At 36.8% G+C, this 21573-nt stretch overlaps 2 protein-coding genes across 7 annotated transcripts in view; one reads left to right on the top strand and one right to left on the bottom strand.

Annotated features, from left to right (window-relative positions):
- Window positions 1-1796: 1796 nt before the first annotated feature.
- LOC140340947 (mitochondrial glutamate carrier 1-like) lies at window positions 1797-16907 on the top strand. Of its 3 annotated transcripts, XM_072426415.1 has the most exons (11): window positions 1797-1859; window positions 2493-2534; window positions 7525-7623; window positions 7940-8065; window positions 8204-8259; window positions 10890-10980; window positions 11679-11797; window positions 11949-12153; window positions 13238-13392; window positions 13591-13666; window positions 14077-16907. In XM_072426415.1, exons 3-11 carry the CDS (start codon window positions 7604-7606, stop codon window positions 14237-14239), a joined length of 1011 nt encoding a protein of 336 aa, XP_072282516.1. In that variant the 5' UTR covers window positions 1797-1859; window positions 2493-2534; window positions 7525-7603; the 3' UTR covers window positions 14240-16907. The 3 variants fall into 3 exon arrangements, with proteins under 3 accessions (XP_072282516.1, XP_072282523.1, XP_072282534.1); XM_072426422.1 differs by lacking the exons at window positions 1797-1859; window positions 2493-2534; window positions 7525-7623 and adding an exon at window positions 8970-9052 and having other exon boundaries at window positions 7979-8065; XM_072426433.1 differs by lacking the exons at window positions 1797-1859; window positions 2493-2534; window positions 7525-7623; window positions 7940-8065; window positions 8204-8259 and adding an exon at window positions 8311-9052.
- Window positions 16908-17928: 1021 nt separating this feature from the next.
- The window catches only part of TSHB (thyroid stimulating hormone subunit beta), a 23809-nt gene continuing 20164 nt past the window's right edge, over window positions 17929-21573 (bottom strand). For all 4 annotated transcript variants that reach the window (XM_072426467.1, XM_072426460.1, XM_072426444.1 and 1 more), the window contains 2 exons: window positions 21012-21174; window positions 17929-19977 (listed from right to left, as the gene is read on the bottom strand). In XM_072426467.1, the coding sequence (XP_072282568.1) occupies window positions 19693-19977; window positions 21012-21173 (447 nt within the window). In that variant the 5' untranslated portion in view covers window position 21174 and the 3' untranslated portion in view covers window positions 17929-19692. The remainder of the gene's footprint in view (window positions 19978-21011; window positions 21175-21573) is intronic.

Genomic DNA, 21573 nt, shown 5'->3' on the forward strand with positions numbered 1-21573 from the left:
TCTCCTTTTCTACGATAAAGTAGACTGTAAGCTCTTGGGGGCAAGGTCCTCCCCTCCTCCTGTATCACTGTCTGTATCTGTCATTTGCAACCCCTATTTAATGTACAGCGCTGCGTAATATGTTGGTGCTATATGGATCCTGTTTATTATTTATAAAAATAATAAAACTAAAACGCTGACTGGTCACAAATTTTGAAAGTGCAACTTTAGTTCCAAGATAATTTTTAAAAGTATTTTAACATATTTTGATTTAATTTATTTAATTGAATTTTAACATAAGTATTCATTCTTGGTTTTAGCATTTTAGATAGCTGTATATTACACATATTTGTCAAAACTAACACTTGTGTATGTGTCAAACAAGCCATTCCAGAAAAATGGTTTCAAAGTAAAAAAAGAACTTCCCCGAGGAAAGAGCATGCAATCTTTAAAAATATTGCATCAGCCCTGAAAATTATTTTTTGTTATTGCTAAAGGTTGTCATGATCAGTGATGTTTTGACTGTAAATAGACTTGTGCTATTTGGTCTGCTCCCAAGACATTCCCACGTAATCAGCTTTAGCCAAGGCCAGTAATACGGAAGCAGAATTCACACCAGGAATGAGAAGAAAGAGAGTTACATAAATATGATATACAGATGATCTTTTGTGCAGGACTACCATCAGAATTTGTTGGGCCCCATACAGTTTAGTAATCCTTCAATGTGGTGGCTGCATTAGTTTCCTTTTAGTTTCCACTTTCCCTTTATTTTTATCTTGTGATCCTGACAGTAACCCAATTTCACTTTCAGGCTGCTCACCCATAGCTATTAACATTTGGACAAGTGTGTTAGTGTTACAGATCCAGACACATGCACAACCTTATCTCCTGTGCATAGTCAGCAGGGGTTATACAGTTTACAGAAGAGAACTGGGAAGGCTGATTATATTGCTTTAAATTTCAGTGCAATACAAAAAAAAGGTTTCTTGCAGCATTTTTTTGAACTTGCAAATACTTACTTGCTTGAAAAATAAAACTAATGTAATCACAACATCTCTGGCTGGAAAAGCTGTAATGTAACACATTTTGTTGTTGGGTTTAAATATTCTTCAAGTACTTAAAGTGGCACTTTTATTTGTTTGATATTGGTATTCTTTATTGCTCACTATCTCCTTGCATTGGCCCGTAGACTTAGGGCACAATCAGTGGGAATTGTTTCTCTGTGTTCTTGCCTATGGATAAAGGTCAGCAAATTCCCTTTTACTTTGTTTGGGCAGTACACATTTCAAAGGTTGTGTTTGACTTATTAACATGTTACACAGCGCTGTACATTAAATGTGGGTTGCAAATGACAGACAAATACAGACAGTGACACAGGAGGAGGAGAGGACCCTGCCCCGAAGAGTTTACTTTGAATTGTGTTTGTTTAGATGCAGCATGTCCTATCTTGTGTGTTTTAATGCAGCATTTTCTTGTCATTGCCGTTTAAAACAAATTTTTGTATTAGATAAAATATTCAAACACAAATGTGTTTAAAGAGAAAACATGGCACGTGAAAGAAATGTTTGTCTACATAAAGCCTTACTCCTCTAGTGCTGCTTGACCTCTATGTTGCATGATCCAATGCATGGTCCAGAGTGTCAAAACCACCCCCTGAGGGTACATCATCATCATACAGCCTTTATTTTTCACAACTTCTGAAATCAGTACTAAGTGCCGCCCAGTCTAGAAGACACCCACTACTGCCACCAAGGAAAAAATGGAAGTTGTCATCTGAAACTGAGAAACTGCTGATAAAAGTATGTATGGGTTTTTTTCCTGCTGACACCCTGCGTGCTGCATTACCGACGCTGTACTTCACCTGTCAGTCCTGTGTGAAGGTGAGTGAGAATGAATGAACCCGTGACCTCTGACCTTTCCCTCATCCTCCCTCTGTCAGTGTTCTCTAATAATAATAATAATAATAGTAATAATGGCAGCAGATTTGTGGCCGCATTGCATTCAGAGATCTTCTCAGCCCTGGTTTGTGCTCAGGTTGCAGGAGCTGTTCTAATTCTTCCATGATTTGTGATAAATCCAGATGCCATACAAGTCATTTATTATTGATAATAGTCCCATTGAATGATCATGTCTGTATGGGCAAAGCGGGGCTCCTGTCAGTACATTCTGCATGCATTGAATGCTGGGGAACCAGTCATTATTATAATACAGGATTTATATAGCGCCAACATATTACGTAGCGCTGTACATCCACCGCTGTCACATTTACACCCCATGCCTGCCTTGGCCAATCACAGATCACCTTGTATTTTGTGACATGGGGCAGTGAATGTCCCCCCCCCCCCATTGTTATCCCATACATACCATACACATCACCCAGCAAGGACTTTCATTATTGAATACCTCAGGATATTTATTAGACATTTCTGTATGTAAATGATTCTCCATGTATATTTATTTTTGTATGGAAATTGTCCACACACAATTTTATTAATGCTGTTTTTGCTTTTCAGATTTCTAAAGCATATTGAAAACAGACCCAGTTGTTGTTTCTGGTAAGTTAATAGGTAATTCCAGCACATATCTCATTTTTTTGTAAACAAAGTGCAGTGCTAATTACAGTTAGTCCCCGGGTTACATACGAGATAGGGACTGTAGGTTTGTTCTTAAGTTGAGTTTCTATGTAGGTTTGAACAGGTACATTATTTTAATAAATACAATTAGGACAGATGTTTGTCTCAACATATGTTTTTTAAATTATATCTGCTTGTACATTCCATGAAGTGTGTCTACACTCAAATCCCATAACATGTTAATGTCGTCCTTATTAAAAAAAAAAACCCTTTTTCAGTTCTGTTAGTTATGACAGCTCTGTGATAGGTGGGTCCTCAATAATAGAGCGATGTCCAATAAAGACATGGCAGTGCTCAGTGCCATTCTCCTGTGAGCCCACAGGGGGCGTGCCCTTGACCCCCTGGGCTGACAGATACAGGCTCTGTGTGTCATTCAGCCTGGAACAGCTGCACCAACTAGTACAGCCTTTCTCAACACAAGGGAACCTTTAAGAAAACTTTCAGGTCTTTAGGGAACCTCTGTTATAATTCCTATATCCACAGCTCACAGTACATTAACATGGTGGTCAGTAGGAAGAATGTTACAGGGATGGCCATTGGGAAGAATTCCACTTGCATTGCTGCTCGGTAGGAATAATAATAGCCAAATACATCCTTGGTGTCAAACTGACCCAAGAGCCTACAAATTGCTTAAGGAACTCCTAGCGACCTGTGGGAGAACCCTGGTTGAGAAACACTGATCTAGTAGTTCAAAATACTAGAGATAGGCCCTGTTAAGATAGCTTTTTGTTCTAACTGGTTTTAATAAAATAAAAAATGGGGTTGGACTTTAACTGCAGCTTTTGTTACAATGCCTAGTACTTCAGCAGTGAAGGTCCTTACAACCCTGTCATGCACCCACTATTTCAGCTACAAATATTTATGTTGGCACCATCCGCCATTGTTACTTGCAGGAAGCCATTGCCGCAACAGACTTTCAGCTCATTTCAGAGCCTTTGCATTTAGACAAAAAGTGCCTGAAGAAAGGCTGTAGATGATCCACAGCGCTAACATCCAAAAAAAGTGCTTAATAAGTAAATAAATATTGCTCAGTTATGGTTTAGATCTACTTTAAATTTTTTATTGTAAACTATGTCGCTTTAAATGTCATTTGTTTGGACATCATAGTGGGACAATGTTACATCTCTGCCCTCCTCTGCTTTATTAGCAGATCTGCATGACTCCAGATACATCTGTCCTGTACTATAATAACATTTATCTGCCATGGATGTTCTTAGGCTTAGTCTACACGGACGTTTTCCCCAGCGTTTAACCTGAGGCTTTTAACCTCCCTAGTGGTCTAATTCCCCCAAAATTTCCATGCAAAAGCGGTACAGTTTTTTGAATGGAAATGTGTTTTTCATTGTAGGCTGTAATTCTTAGGCATTATCCACTGATATTAATTAAATTTAATAAACTTTAAATAACAAAACACAAAAATCTGTTAAAAAATATTTAAACATGTATTGTAACTGTATAGTAGCAAATATATATTTTTATATATATATATTTAATATATAGAATAAGTCTTTGTATTGGACTCAATACAGCTATTTTGTATTGAATACAATACAAAATTATTTGAATTTCCCGCCAATCCCCTGCCCGCACCAACGCATGTACCGACGTCACCGGGAAACCCTGTAGATCTCGTCTCTGCACTTAGCGGGTGGACATTGGAGGAGAAGGATGTGTCCCTAGGACCTGCGGGGACCAGCAGGACGCTGGGGGACAGCGACAGAACAAGAAGTGGGTTTCTTTTTAGTTAAAAGCGACCCCGAGTGTGACTCGGGATTGCTGCTTTTTGAAAGTAAAATCCACCCTGAGTCACACTCGGATTACCACTAGGGGGTTTAAAGCCCAAGTTTGAAATCCCTATGCATTCCAATAGGCTAATCTACACCAGGACGTTTCCTTGAGGCACTTTTATAAGCTTTATCCTAAACGTTGTTTGGAACGTATAAAAAAACTTAAAAGGCTGGGTTAAAGCTGGAGAACGCCCGAAAAGGCAGGTAAACGCTTCCATTGACTTCAATGGGTTTTCGGACATATTTCTGTAAGTTACAGGTCTACAATTTAAAAAAAAAAAATTTCATGAAAACCTGTAACGCTTTTGGAACAGAAATCTAGACCTCAGTGTAACGCTCAGGTGGTTAAGCACCCCTTAAAACATAAACGTGGGAAAACGCAGCATAGGAGTTTTCCAGCGTGTTTAAAGGCAAGCTTTAAAACGCTAATAAAAGTGCTTATAAACGCAATAGGAACATTTACATGTGTTTTTAAAAACGTCCGTGTAGAACCCAGCCTTACAGCATCGTTTCGCAGTGATCAGAGGGGCTGAGAAGTACACCACATCCCTCCTTCATGGCCCAAACGCAGAACTTTTAGGGACAGACATTTTCATTGGCTTTAAATTGATGGCTTGTAGCGTCTTGCCTTTAAACAATTTTAAGGACCTTATTTTATTTGGTGGCCACACACCATTTTAAGACTGGACAAGTTTTATATCTGATCATTTGTTACAACCTCATCTATATTCTATACAGTTGTTGTAGATGGTTTACTATGCACTTATTGCAATGTCCTCTTACATTTTTGCTGTTTCCTCATAGCTTTCAAGGTGCCCCAAACCTATCTTGACTAGTTTATAATCCTTTTCTCTTCATACATATTTTTTCCTTGTACAAAAACTGGTTCCTGCTATATTTTATTTGGTCTTGTGTACATAAGTGGCTCTGTGCTGCCTAATACTTCTTAATGGTATAACTGCACCACTCTGGCAGGAAATAAATGAAAATCCCAATACACACAACAGATGCCAGTCTAGGGAAAAATGTCCCCAATAAGGGGGAACCCCACTTGTTTGTTATTAGAGTGGCTCTAACAAAGCTCACCTGTCACATTCTCTGGCCTGCCGCTTGTAATGAAATGCTTTATGCTGATTAGTCCGTGCTGAGTCACAAACGCATGTGTAAAGTCATTCATTGTGGCAGAAATTCTTACTGAAATGTTTCCAAGAAAAGGTGATACCATCAGAGGAGTAGTGAATTAGTAATGAATGTTGCCTGCTGATTAAAAAAAACAAACTACTTCACACCGTCCAGGCAGTTATTGAGCGGTAAAGTTGGAAGCCGTTTTCAAGCTGAGATGATTAGTACATACCAATGCTCACACATTTTAAAGTCAGCCATGCAAAAACCGTATTGTGTGGTTGTTTTTGTTTCACTTTTTGTGTCATGGAGCACTTGGCAGCTTTGATGTAGGAAACATTGTTAATGTTTTATAGGATTAAAATTCAGAAATCTTTCCGTTTGTACCCAGGCTGTAAAATTCCATAAACCTTTATACTAAGGAGTATATTCCAAACTTGGTGTCAGACTAACAGAGGGAGTGTTCTGTAAACTGATGCAATAATGATGTTGGGTGGGTGCCACCAGTGCATTGCAGTTAGGACGCTGGGCAGTGGCAAGTCTACAATTCTTGTCTGTGGTTTGCTGGCCAATCTTAGCAGGTGATGCCCAGCACTGGTTGTGGCCAAGACAAGTAAAGCTATCTTTATTTATCTAATGATGTTATAAAGATGTCAGCAGATGTGTGTAGGTTTTTATACTTCCTGCTGAGTGTTTTACATTCTTTTCCAGGAAATAAGGAATGTGGACATGCCATGTATTTCTGTTATTCAGAGTTTAGTTTTTGTGTGTGTTGTTGTTGGGGAGAATATTTTATATTTTGTATTAGGTGAGGTTTGTGCACGTAGTGTTTAAGGCATTCTATAGCCCTGTTTTTCAGCTATTGTTCTTTCCTTTTCATTGTGGATTTGATGGAATTTCCATTCATTGGGGTAGTATTAGCAATGAAGAGCATGATTTATTATGGCTGATTAAACAAACACAAATATATAGCTTTGGAGTTTTTGTGTATTACCTCACTATGTTTTATCTTTTGTTTCTTGTTTTTGAACTCTGTGTCCCTTTTTTTTTAGTGTGTTTTACTATACACATCAGTTTAGATACTTTCTTGGAAAAAAATTATTACACATCAGTTTAGATACTTTCTTGGAAAAATTCTATTTTCAATTATTAAATTATACTAACAGTTTTTATATAGCGGCAAAATATTACATTAAATAGGGGTTGCAAATGACAGACCGATACAGATAGTGACATTGGAGGAGGAGAGGACCCTGCCCCGAAGAGCTTTCAATCTAGGAGGTGGGGAAGCAGCAGACTGAGAAATATGAAATAATGTAAAATGCTATGAGAACACTTTCTTATACATACACACACATACATATATTTTCCTGCTTCCGTGCCTTATGCTGCTGATATGAAATAAGTGTGCAGAAACTGACTTCTGCCTCACCTGATCGTTATTCTTGGGTCCGTCATTTCACCCCAAAATTTCTCCCATGACTAGTTTACTTTGAATCCACCTAAAAGTCCTGGCATTGGAGTATTTCTGTTGATTAGTGAATATGTTGCCTAAATTCTAATACAATTATTAGATAATGTGTGCTGGTTACTTCACTAAGCAGAAGCTTTTTTAATCAAAGTGATGTGTATTTTATTATAATATTGCTGCTGACAATTATTGCTAAACTTTATCTTTCAAACTTTGTGCATGTCATTGTTAGTCCATCCAGGCCACTAATCCCCACTGCTGTTCATACTTAAAGCCAGTTTTTTTTTTTTGCATTTTTTATTTTGTAGCAGGCAAAGCACATGATCCTTTCTGTTCTAAGCTGGGTGATGCAAGTTGCTGTTTTGGGTGCAAGTATTAGTAAATGTGCCCAGGTTTAGGTCGTGTGTGTGCAGTGAGCTGTAAGTGAGTCACTCAAGTTCATTGAGCTCATGTTTTTTACAAGTGAGTGCGTGCCAGGGGGTATATTTAGACACGGCTGATGTGCTTTATACAGTGCCTTCTCTTTCCACAGCTCAGTTGGGATTCCGTGCAGGAACAAGCTTGTGCGTTTGTGACCAAAGAGATCTTCTAAAGAGGAAAACACTTGAACAATGGCTGAGAAACAGATCAGGTAAGTGACCATCATACACACACTTCACTTTAAATTTTTTTATTTTTAAAGGATAAAGTGATTTTTATTTTTGGTTTAGTAGATTAAATGGTCCCAATTTGATTTTCATTGAAGTGAGGTAGCTGCCAATAAGTTTTATAACTAGTATTTATATTTATGTAAATGAAAATTTACAACCCATTATTCAGGAGCACAGTCCCAAAAATCTGTTTCTGGTAAAGCTTTTAAATGAAAAAGTTTATAGTCTGCAGGACTTTTTATGTGTATCTGTGTAGAGTATTTTAGGAAATACTAACCTATTTTCCCACCTCCTCAGTTTACCCGCCAAGCTCATCAACGGTGGAATTGCCGGAATCATTGGAGTGACCTGTGTTTTTCCAATTGACCTGACCAAAACTCGCCTCCAAAACCAGAGGACTGGCCAGCAAGTGTACATAAACATGTAAGTGGGATCAGACTGGGATAGATTGTCCTTTCTTTTGGTTGCTGAAATAATGTGAAGCACTGCATGTACAATACTAGAAATTTGCTCTAAAATATACGATCAGATTGTCTTTATCTTATGGTTTCTCCATTTCAGGTGGGACTGCTTGTCAAAGACCGTGAGATCAGAAGGTTACTTTGGGATGTATAGAGGTACTTTATTTTTATTTTTTTGGTTTTTTTTTCCCCTCTCTTTGCTTTCATTTGGTTCCAGAGATCTTTAATATTCTAGTTCATCAGCTACAACTCTGTTATAAACTTTAAAAAAAGGTTTGATTTTACCAAAAAAAATAAAAAATAAAAACTTTCTTACCAAGAGTTGGTAGCTTTGTATGACCTACTAACTGGTGCCACAATTTCCATTTATTTGACAAACTGGGTACATAAATCAGTTTGCCAGCCACATAGCATTGTATTTACTACTGCATCCTGGTTTCTGTCATGTGCGTTGCCTTTAGAGAAGCCTGTTCTTGTTAAACATGCTGCTGAATAATACAGTGTGATATTACTGCTTATTTGTTGCTAAATTGTATTCCCCTTTATTCCATTTGAGGCTATTACTGGTAAAATAAGTAGTTGTGGTTTGCTTTGTGTATATGATTTATCCAGAAGCCATACAACTACACCTTTATATTTATATATGATAAACCCAGTACTGTAAAGACTTGTTCAAATATTTATAACTTAAGTGAGATTCCAATTATTTTTTAACTATTACAAAACCATATATTTTCTTTGGGTTCCCCTTTAATTTCATTTGTGGGATCACCTTCAGTGCTTCATATAGAAGTAGCATTTTATTTTCAAATGCCAGATTGTTGTATAGAATGTTGTTTGTTGCATCTGTGTTTTTCATATTGCAGACCTATCGCCGTGGATTTTGAGGGCTAGCCGATGTGGCGAAGCCACGATGGATCATTAAAATGGGTCTTACAGTACTACAATTGTAATTAGGAAAAACTTTTCTGTTTTTACTTTTTCCCCTTAATTTTGAGGATTTTTACACCTTTTTGTACAAGTTAGGTCTTTGTCCTGTTGCATCTTTCTGTATTAGTTTTTTCTATTTCATCACGACAGTTCATTGAAAGACCAAGCATGGATACCATCCATATTAAATTCTCTTATATTTTGTGTTTGAGAAGTATTATTTTTTTATGAAATGAAACATACTGAGAACTATTATTGAACTTAAACCTAAGTGTACATTAGGCAGTGTTTGGCATATGTAAATGTCAAGTTTATTGAATTTTAATATAACCCTGCTACAGAGTCACTGTATAAGAAGGTGCCATAAATGAAATCTAAGCTTCTCTTCATTGTAGTCCTGTGTTGGGAGCAGAAATGTGGGCCTTCTAAACTGCCATCTTCATAGTAAAGCAGCTATAATATGCAATGCCCCCTTCTATAAGGAGCTTTCCTACCCATTTGTACAAGACTTATTTATGTAGCAGACAAGTTGGAAGTCAAGAAGTAGGAATATGGAATATTCACAAATCAGATTTCTTAAAGACATTTAATGTAACAAAATGCTAAATAATGTAAATCTTTAAAACCTATGGTTATATATACAGATCAGGTTGGAGGGAGACATGTTTGGTACATACTGTTGTACTGATCCTTCCCACAATAAAGCTTGACTAATATTTTCTTGACAAGTGAGATTGAGGTTCGACTAGATTAGATAATCAAATTGCTGTTCTGTAGCGGAGCAAACTTGTAACAGATGTGATTGTCACATCAAAATGTTTTGTAAGTTCAAAACATGCAAACAGAATTCCAAATATGTGCACAAAGAATAATGTCCTATGCTTGTCCTTTAAGAAAATGTGTATAGTCAGTGTGTTTTGAAGTACTGAACAATCACAGAGGTGCACTAGAGATAAAACTTTTGACCATTACATAGATTTGGAAAACAACCCTAAAAATGTATTCTGTTTGTCAGCTGCAGCCAAGCTGAAGTGAAATCTGTAAATAAAGTAAGGCCTAAAGTTACTTTAGTAAAGTGAAAATAACACTGCCAACTATACATGCAGGTTAAAGTTTATTAACTGGGTTAAATCCAAATACATAGTTTGGATCTGTATGTATCCTTTTTTTTCTTTTAATGGAACTTCAATAACTGTCGTCTTTTAAGTTCCTTTAAATGCTTTTGCATGATCTGTTATACCCTCATGTTGCTTTTTGCTTCCCTCTCCCTGTGCACTGTCCTCCGTTCAATTTTTATTACTGCATTGTCTTCTGCAGAATCTGTACACATGAAGATAGAGACTTTTTGTGGCTCATGTAATAGTTGATCATTTACATACTAGTCAGTCCTAGAATTTAAATGGTTTCCTAAACTATCATCCTTTGTACTGCTTTGCAGATACTTTAATGATAACCTGTAAATTGATGTGCATACCGCACACTTCACCACTACACTTACTGTCATGTAATATAGCTATACCCATTTAGACTTCTACCTGACCATTACAAGCTGTGTTTGTGCAGTTACTTTGCCTTGCACAAAGTTATGTTTCTAAACACTTTTTTGTTAAACCTAACAATAAAAGAAATGCTGATCAGCCTAGAGCTGTAATATTTCTCTTTAGCATGGCTGACATAGCTTTTGGCTAAGAGCCCTTCTGTTTTTTTCCTGTCTTACTCGATGTTTTATCTTTGTGAATAGTGGTTCATATATTGTTTCCCCTGTAGTGTCTGTTATACTGTATTTATGCTACAACTCATTCTTTATATGGAAACACCAGGACCAAAATAACAAAAGTATTTTTTGCTGTTTTCAGGTGCTGCCGTGAATTTGACTCTTGTAACACCGGAGAAAGCTATTAAGCTGGCTGCTAATGACTTCTTCAGACACCATTTGGCAAAAGATGGGTAAGTCTGTGTAGCAGAAATCCGCTTTTTTTAACACGTTTTGTACAGTGTACTCCTGTGGATTATAGGCACTTACACACTATAGGGCAAAGTGCTAATGGTATCAATCACTAAGTGTTCCATGGTGTTTGCACACTATTGTTTTAGGGCGTTAATAATAATTGTGTTTGTCCATTGTTGCTGCTGTCTTTCACTGGAAAATAGGGTATATGAAAAGCACGAACACTTTCATTTGCTCTTATCCACCTCCAATATAGTGAGAGTGCGTTAGTTCATTGGCAGCTTTGAAGCTCTCAAATGTTGATGTAGCAAACACTTTCAGCCAAAGCTCAATTTCATTTAATTTTTGTTTATAGCTCAAAGTAGAAAAGGGTCAGCAGACATTTTCCTATGTACTTGTTTCCTATTAAAATCTGTCCGCCGCACTGATATAGCTGCCTTTTAATCAACCTGCCTGTGACCTACATCCTAAGATATTTGATGGCCAGCTATCAGATGAGCTTGTCGGCAAGTATTTCACCACCCTGGGAAATCGGACTCTGTGCCCATCTGTTAGGAGCCTTTAGCGCCAGCTTCTTCTTACTAAAAATAGTATCTTCAGATATAATTTCCCTTATGTGATACTTTTATATCATTCAGGTAAAATGCTAAGAAAGTATCCTTGCAAATATGATTAAAAAACTTTGTTTTTCATTTAGCAAAAAACTGACGCTGTTTAAAGAAATGCTGGCAGGATGTGGTGCTGGGATGTGCCAGGTTATTATCACTACACCAATGGAAATGCTAAAAATTCAGCTCCAGGATGCTGGAAGACTAGGTAACCGTTTCAACATTTGTATTAGCCATTTTTCATTATTCTGGGTGGCTGTATGTAAGCATAGATTTGTAAAATCAACCCAATGCTTAGTATGATCTAATTTGCCGAGGTCCTTGCCCTACTAATATATTTTTTTCATTTTGTTTTTTAGCATCTTGTCAGAAGTCTGCCACAGGGATACAGACCATTACTCATGGCACAAAACATTTAAATGCCATCCCTGTACTAACGAGAGCTTACAATGTTGGACCGACTACAGTAGTTCACAAGATATCTGCTTCAAAAATTGCTGCTGAGCTTTTTAATAAAGAAGGTGTTAAAGGGCTTTATAAGGGACTAGGTGCAACATTACTGAGGTACGTTTATCCACTGGAAGTAAAAGTGCTATCTAGCTAATGACTATCAAAACAGTTGCGATGGAAAACCTAAAAATACATATATCTGTTTAGCCAGATTTCAAATTCGGACGCCATAGCCAGGTGGTGACCATTTACTTTTCTACTGCAATACAGTCAAGACTGACTTGTTAGGGAGAGAGTAGCAGCTCCATGATGAGGTCACCTCTATGGCTCTCTTAGCTGATGCAGAGAGCAGAGCAGTGGGCCAGACCCAATGGCCCACTCTTTACAGGCATACAAGAATAGTCACCCTGCACAAGAAGAAAAAAGCTGCAGAATGGTCCTTGTTAGAGGAGATTCCTTTCCAAAGGAACAGTTTCCAACTGGATTACTGCACAAAAAATACTTAAAGCACACCAAAATTTAAGTAAGAATACACTTGTTGCTTTTTAGACAGTATTTGCCAGTGTCCAGCTTTACACTGTATTAGTAAGTGAAACACCTTACCATGATTATCATACCCAGAATATTCATTATTTATTGATTATTACCAATGGTGCCAAAAGAGACAAATTTTGCCAGTGATTGTCATCATAAGTGCTTTAAACTAATCAACTTGGGTACGTGTACGTTATTTTAATTTATTTATTTATTAAGAATTTGCTTAAAAGTTTATTTTATAGGGACTTGTTTTAGGGGTGTAATATTAAATTATTCTCTTGTCAATTCGCCCTGCATTTGCCCATAAATTGGTTAAAATATGTAGCATTTTCCTATTGTGACTGCTGTGCATTTTGACAATTGGCCACTAGGTGGCAAAATTATTTATAAATAAATATAGCTCTTGGTTTGAATCTACAATGTAAGAAAAGGAAGCCTATAATTTGGAATCTCTGAAAATGCTTGTTTCTGATTCTCAGTACTTTAGGTCTTTGAACAAGCACACAACCAGAGCAGACTAGGTTCAGCATGACGGCCAAGCAACTAGTGTGTTATGAAAATGGAATAGTTGACTAACAGGTGTTGTTTATACTTTTGCTGAAGATCTGTATAGTACCTTTTGTTTTTTTAATATAGATTTATTTATTTTGTTCAATGATAGGGATGTACCATTCTCCATCATCTACTTCCCATTGTTTTCCAACCTAAATAAACTGGGACAGTCCTCTCCTGATGGCAAGGCGCCTTTCTATCATTCATTTGTTGCAGGCTGCATGGCTGGCTCCACGGCAGCTGTGGCTGTCAATCCTTGTGATGGTAAGCTCCCGTTTTGGACTTTAACAAGCTGTACACTTTCTATGTTTAGTCATGCCAAGCTCTGCTAACTATACCATCCATAGGTTTGTGTATTTAAACACATTCTGCTATTTGATCCATGTTGCAGCATGCTGTTTCTTGGCTTCACTCCCAGCATGTTTGTGACTTTTTTTTTTTTTTTTTAATGTTTCTTTTCAGTGATAAAGACACGTCTTCAGTCTTTAAATAAAGGAGCAAACGAAGAGACATACAGTGGAATAATCGATTGCGCCAGGTAGGGCGAATGTGTAACTAAAATATTTTCCCTTGATTTCTTTTTGGAAGACAGTGGTCAAATAGAGGGGTTAGTTTTCCCTTATGGGGGCACAGAAGGCATTAAAAACTTGACAAAAGGTCTTGTGTTCCTCTTTCCATTGGTGGTGGGTGTGGGTAACAGATGGTTTGCCACCTATTCTCCCTGTTCAAGAAACTCCTAGCAATCTCAGAATGAACCCTGATTAAAAGAGTTTGGTTTAGACATTTGGTCCACAGACTACTAAACCGATTTTAGCCAAAGATGATTTTTACTTTTTAACTAGGAAAGTCCCCTATCTTCATCCTGGCGACAAAAACTGCAGTACAAATTTGACAGAGGTTCTAAACCTTCCTCTTACTTACTTCTGTTTTATTTTTCTCTCTTTACAGGAAAATTTGGGTGAAAGAGGGTCCATCTGCATTTCTAAAAGGATCAGTGTGTCGTGCTTTGGTCATCGCACCACTCTTTGGAATAGCACAAGTTGTGTACTTTCTTGGTGTTGGAGAAGCCGTTCTAGAATTTGCACAGTTTAACAGTTTAACATCCCAGTAACCAGAGCATTCCAAAGGACAAAACATCATGATAAAATGGCTTCCACTATGTTAGTATTCTACCTGGTTTTGAACTTGCATTTTTTGGAAGGCTTTTTCTTAGGACTGGATTTATTGTGTCCTAATGTTCTTTCATCCTTCTCTCTCTTTGTGGGTTCCTCTAGCCTGTTTGGCACTTTCCCACAAATTTTCGCTCCCCTTTGTTTAGCGAATAGCACTTTTTTTTTTCCTGCCTCGACACATCATGAATAGATGGTTTTGTAAGGGAGATGTATGTTTACTAAACATTCCCTTTTTCAAGTTTGGTCTTTGATTAGGTCCCTTGTATGTTGCTGATAACAAGATGGATTTAAGGAAGTGAAGAGAATTTTACTGTTTCAAGGTTGGCAAAATCACTACACAAATCTGAAATGTAAAATTGCTGGGATTTGTCCAGTTCCAGGAATTTTTTTTTTCTGGTTGCTGGTTTATCTCTTGTCTTTATGGTTCTGCTGCCTTTATTTGATATCCAGAAATGCAGCTACTAGTTAAAGTGATTGTAAAGGTGCTTTCTGGGAATTTTGGTTTGTAAAGGAGATAATGTTTCACAGGGGCCAATCCTGCCAAAAGTATCTCAGTGTAAATGATAATACCAGAACTTGAAAATTCCTATGTACAGCTACCAAAAAGTATTACGGTTTACATCGTACATGCTTTGTATATATTTTAATGTCTAGGGACAGTATTGTCTACACTAAACTTGAAACACAAGTATGCTGATATGAAAAAATGGTCTTTAGGTCTTACGTGGGCTTTACAAGTCTTGGGTGGGTGAACAATTGTTGTCATGCCAGCAATCTGAACAAATAACATTGCTGTTCTTTGTCCCTGGTTTCTTGTGCTGCAAGAAAGTTTGGATCAGATCATGAGGTGACTTTGTTTAGCTGAAACCTCATTTGTGTGCTGAAAGCATACTTAATATGGGGTTACCTGTATGTGAACAAAGCTGTGCAAGTTCATACAATATCTGCCCACCCTGGTTGTTTGGCTACTCAATGACTTGGAACTTAACCTATTTTATTACAACAAATGAAAATCTTGCTAATGCAAAAAGGTTCATTTTTGGTAGCTGCGTGCTTATTGTATATACAAATATCCATGTTTATATTTTTTTAATGTATATGTATTTTTCATCCTTTTATAATTTTGGGGTTTCCTATTAATATATATTATTATTTTTTTTACCATTTTTCGGGGAACCTTATTTAGGCATATAATGCATTTGGACCCTTGGCATAAAACAGCAAGAGTTTGATATATTTGTAAGCAACTCTAATTGTTTTAAAATAGAAATGTTGAAAATCCGATTGTCCTACCCCATGAAGGAATGGGATGGGTGGAGATTCTGTCCTGGTGCACACCTCTATTATGGACCACTGGAGTCTACTAATATGCATTGAATCAAAAAAATGGCACTAACCATGAAACCTTGTACTGTATAGACAGATAACTTGTAAGTGTGTGTGTATATGTGTGTTTGTGTACACACACACACACACACACTATAAAATGAATTAGAAAATTGTAAAGTTAAACTTAAAGCAGTTGTTTGCTTTTTTGTTTTTGTTAACAAGAATAGATAAAAATGGGAAGGGCCTAGGTATATGTTAGCTTGCAGCATTCTTCCCAATGTAGCATATATCATGAAAATCATTTTAAAAATCCCTTTTCGGCCCTTGCTAGAACCATGCACTTTTTTGTTAAAACACAGATGCCTGTTGTGGCTTCAGTTTCTGGCTGTTTCTTGTATTTTGTTTTATAAGCACAATAAGGGAGCAGTCAGAATATCCTGTGCTGTATGTTACATAAACATATCTACAGTGTTTTTCTATTCTCATCTAATATCTGTTTTCAGATCGCAGTTCAGTTATTTCTCCTGTAAGAATAGCTTAATAAAAGCTCACCTGTCACAAATGCTACTGCATGGCAAAGTGACCGTATAGAGGGGAGTTTGTGAGAACCTCTTGTGATACTTCTTAAACTAGTGATTTGTGTGAAAGGTGGTGTCTCTACTATGCCACCTTTTTAATGGTAATGTGATGTGTATAATCCTTTACATTATCAAGATTTACTATTCTTTATTGTATTAGAGGTTAAAGCTACAAACATGCTTTTTTTGTCCTCCATTGTTGGTGGTTGTCTTTTACATGTGTACATGTTTTACGTGTACCTTCTGCCACGAGGTCTGATCAGCTAAAAAAAAATTAAATCTTCTCTAAATTATCTGTAATATGCAAAAAAATGGAAACAAACTCAAATTTAAATCCAATATAATATTTAAAGTCTAGAATTCCCATTCAGAAATGATTGTCAGCGTAGGACTATTGTGAACATTACTGTCCACTCCTCATCCAGATGTAGCCCTGACTAACCTAAAAATTTAATGTCATTGAGTAAATATATCTATTGGAATTGGGATTCTCTTTGCATTTAAGATCACTCTGTGTTTATAAAATGTGAGGTGTCACCAGTTCTAGAACACATTTTCTTTCTTTTTGCTGTTACTAATTTTTGCTGTGAACCATCATCAGTTTTGTGCAGCTGGCACTTATATTTCTTGTCAGACAAAGGTCACCAGATAAACGTGCCAATGTGTATAAATTGTTCTATTTTCTTTTTTTTTTTCTGCAAGACATGCAAACTGCTCCCTCCAAGCCTCTGTTCTGCACAAGAACGAGCAGGAAAGCCCCGTTCGTATCTAGGAGGTGTCTGTATGTCAGATGTCCCTAACCTGGGGACTACCTGTAATTAGTTTTTTTTCACCGTTTTTTACAAGGGGTAGAAGCGAGCAATGTTGCTGCGTATACATGCAATGATGAGGGTGGTTTGCCGCCCAACTATCTCTATGGACTTGGGATCACTTGTACCTGCTATGCAAGCTTAAAAAAAAATGCACCACTTTGCTAGTCTTTTGCAGCCACTCGCAAACAACTGAAAAAAGCCTAGCAATTACCGCCTATTACCAATTCCAGGTATCCAACGGTTACGGATTGGCACTCAAAAGCAGTAAAACGTTTTTAGTGCTAATGTGTACTACGCCTAACTTAATACACCACTACCAGTGATTACCCTCAGTACAACACACGGGACACCAGGAAGTAGGGTCAAAATACATGCGATCTGTACAGTTGGGGCATAATACAAAAAAGATGGAGAAAAGGGGACATACTAAGGAGGTGGGAATTGGAAATTTGAAGTAAAGTATAGTGTGATTGTAGAACGCTGACATATTTATAGAGGTTACTTAAATACCTATGGTCTAAAAGCTACATTTTTCCTATTGTGCTCAGGATCACTAATGATCTTCTCCAGTATTGAAGAACTTTAAAAAAAATCACGCCCATAGTGCACAGTTCATGCAGTAATTTAATGTAACGGACTTGAAGATAATATTATGGGAGAACCGGGGTGATCCAGCAAACCTGGAATGGATTTCCCCAAAAAACTTTTATTAGTTGCTAAATGTTTTCAATCCTGGACCAAATCCATTCCAGGTTTGCTATATCCCCCATGATAGTCTATCTTCTCCAGTCTTTAATAATTTAAGCTCATTATAATACAAATTAATGTTTTTGTTTGTTTTTTTTGTTTGTTGTTTTTTTTTGGTTTGATAGCAGTAACAACAAAATTATATCACCCATATGATTGCAATAACGTTTACCAAGTTTATTAGAAGCACATGTTACAATTTGACTTATGGCTTTACAGAAATTTGAAAAAAAAAATGCATGAAGAAAATCATTGCACAAATTTCTCACAAAGTGTTAGTGATTTAATGTAATATACCTAACAATGCTTTAGTTCTTTATTGTATATTAAACATTTTTATCAATTTAAATAGACCAGGGAATGATTTAAACATGTGACTATCATGGGAGAACCTGGGTAATCTAGCACTAGAGATCTGGTCAAGGGTTAAAAAACACTTGCCTATCAACAGCAAATCATTTTTAAGAGATCTATTGCAGGTTTTCTGTTTCACTTAGGTTCACCCTTGATGTTCTATCTTCTCCAGTCTTGAAGAACTTTAATAAATCAGGCCCAGTTAGAGTTCCATTGTTACAGTTACAAGCTATTTCTTCTTGATTTTCATCATTTATCAATAGAAACCGGTTTGAGGTCGAAGAAAACCTAAATATGACTGTAAATGGACTTTTTTCATGCTACTCTGAGCCTTTGTGGAATTCTTCACCTTTACCATTGCACATCTCTCTGCTGATATCCTTGCAATAATCACTGCACAATGTTTGATATTGCATTAACCATTGCACTGTGACTTGCAATTACAAAGACCTGTTGCTGCTACTTCGGCCTTGTAGATTTCCTATATCCGCTTAAAAGTTTGCCTTTTATTACATATAAGAATGTGGTGGTACCTGTGTGTTAGTAAAGTCCCTGTTGGTCCACAGTGAGCTACAGTTGCAGTCATAAAGCCCCGGAATCTTTTAAAGCATTGGGTGTTCCTATCACAGAATAGTTTACCATACATACATGGGGTTTTTTTTACTTGGTAACAAAAAAAGGGTCTTTTGTGGGTTAGTGTCACCTCACCAGGAACAGTATCATTGAGGTGCATCAGTCATCCTATCCCTACTTCTGCCTGTGTTCTCTTTTGCTGGTTACAAAACTGCAGAACTTTGCTTCCAAGCAAAAGAATAGCCCCAGAGTGAAAACTTGGTGTTTCAACAAGTAAGGGAGTGAATCTGTTGGACAAGATGATTGCAATTGAGTTTCTGGCAAGTTGTGGCTACCTAAAAAAATTGCACAATGTGTTACACAGCTCTTAGATTTGCAACAACTTTGCAAAGAAAATAATAAACTTTAAAAATGGAAATAGAACACCCTTAACCGTTTAACATGGAACCCTTGAAATAACTTTCAGGTCTCAGGCAATCCCTTCTGTTATTTATGATATGCCCAAGTGGTGATACATTAGCCTGGAGGCCAATGGGGTGAATTTATCCCTGACATTGCAAATTACACATGGAGAAATGCAGCTTGATCCTTCTACATTTTACTTCAACTTTCTGCGGTAAAACAAATGTTCAACACGTCACTTTAACTGTTCATTTCTTAAATGAATGAAACCAAATCACTAATAAATAAGATATTCAACACTCAGTGCTAATCTAAATGCATATCTGGTTATATATTATGCAAGCTGGTAAAGTAAACCTGTATAAACCAGCGAGAATATGCAATAGCAGGGACTATAAGCCATTGATGCATAAATTCTCATGCTCCAAAATGCAGATTGCTGCAAGTTGATGAGGGACACAATTTGTGTCTGTATATTGCCCAGATGTACAGGCTTCCTCGAGCTACATTTATCAAGCAAAGGACTTCTGGTTAGGACTCATGGTTTCTGCTGTTTTAGAGTCAAGCTGGTTTATGCAGAGGTTTCTTGCAACAGGTTTACTTACCTTTCTGCCTAATTAAATTTTTACCATAATTGTAGAGTGCAGCTCTTGATATTATTGGCTTTGTACAGTAATTAGACTCTATGCTATCCTGTACACAGTCAATATAGTCCGTGTTACATTTGTCACACCTACAGCTCAGTGCTACAGGGTATGTGTACAGTGAATTGACGTGCTTTGGGCAGCCAGGGATCAAAACAGTCTTGTGAATGTAGTCACTGTATGTACAAACGTTCTGGTTCAAGTTGATCTCTGGCAAATTTCCCTTCATATTGGGATCCTATAAAAGAAAAGTAAGCAATTGGTACTGTTGTAAGAATTATAGAATCAAAGTAAACTAATTATGGTGGATTTTAAAGTATGTCAAAAAGAAATAAACATAAAATAAAAAAATACATAAAATAAAATAAAGAATAAATGGCAATCATACTGAATAAATTAAGACTGATTTGTTTATATTCTGTGCATGGAAACATATCATGTTATACTATGGATTGCAATGGTGGACTACATATCCTTTGATGCACCCCGTGTTCACAGTTCTATAGATCTAACAAGCTTTTTTAGCGTGTGTTTTGTTTTGTCAGGAACTTGCTTACTAGTTGCTGCCTCCCCATTTGCAGCCCTGCACATCTGATGGCTGGTGGCAATGGGCAGTACTGGTAATGCTCACCTTAATTCTCTATGGGGCTGCCACAGGGAGCAGCTACTTGTAGCATCCCCTCCAAGGAAGTGATTGACTGGCATGAGAAAGCTGTAACTGCACCGCAACCTCATGGTCAGTCTGAACATAGCCTTCAAAAAGATGGCTCCATCATTTAAAGCTGGCTTACTAGCACTTAACCTAATTTAACACTTAGTTTAACTGAAATGAATCAGATCGGGATGTTGCTGTATGTAAGCCAAGCTTATTGTAAAATAAATATAAAAATAAATATAAATAATAATATTATTATTAATAATAATAACAATAATAATATTTATTATTATTATTATTATTATTATTATTATTATTATTAAGAAGCCTATAAATGGCTGAAACTGAACACCAAGATTTGACCCCACTAGAACTTCACTTAGGTTCCCTACAGAGAATTAGAAATCATAATTGTATGCAGTGTTAAACAGTGGTGACTAGATATACCATACCAGGCATCCAGTGGATCTAATCATCACTTGCTGTTGATTTTGTACTATACATAAGAATATTAAAGTCGCATACGATGTCATCCATATTTGAGAACACATTTAAATAATAATTGTGGTACATACCATGTATGATATGCAGAGAACATTAAAAAAAAAACACATTACCTTAGTTGGGCAATATCCAGAGCATATTGTTGTGTTGACAGCAATACAAAAAGCACATTCTTCCTTCTCAATATACATGGTAAATTCAGTGAGTGTACACAAAAAAGCAGCATGCCCATGTGCAAAGCAAAGGACAAATGACACCAGGAAAACGGATTTCATCCTACAGATAAAAACAAAAAAATATTTGTATGAGTTGAAGACCTTGATGTAGTTATGAACAGGAAACAACTAATAGCTCAGGATAATTGGCAGGGCTGGGACATTACAAGTTTTTTGGGTTCCCTGGATAAGTTTAAAAATTCCTCCATATTTCAAACATATATTTTATATTTTCTAATTATAACAAATGAGGATGCTGCCCAAAACCCCATCGGTCTAACCTCTCATCCTAACCCATATCCCTCTTCTTTTTTTCTCTGTCTCTTTCCTTTTCATGCCCCTTTCACAACCTGTGCAACCTCTGCTGTTTTTTCCCTATAATATACTGTAACATAAAGAAACCTGAAAAGCCAGCAGAATGCTACATAGGGTTCATTACATGCCAACATAGTCCATGATC

Source organism: Pyxicephalus adspersus, chromosome 1 (assembly GCF_032062135.1).
Source record: "Pyxicephalus adspersus chromosome 1, UCB_Pads_2.0, whole genome shotgun sequence".
Classification (NCBI taxonomy): Eukaryota; Metazoa; Chordata; class Amphibia; order Anura; family Pyxicephalidae; genus Pyxicephalus; species Pyxicephalus adspersus.

Bases quoted from the DNA above. Each gene is read 5' to 3' on its own strand.
- LOC140340947 (XM_072426415.1), top strand. From the start codon at position 7,604: ATGGCTGAGAAACAGATCAG. The intron at 7,624-7,939 runs GTAAGTGACCAT...CCACCTCCTCAG, and splicing joins ATGGCTGAGAAACAGATCAG to TTTACCCGCCAAGCTCATCA. The intron at 13,667-14,076 runs GTAGGGCGAATG...CTCTCTTTACAG, and splicing joins GGAATAATCGATTGCGCCAG to GAAAATTTGGGTGAAAGAGG.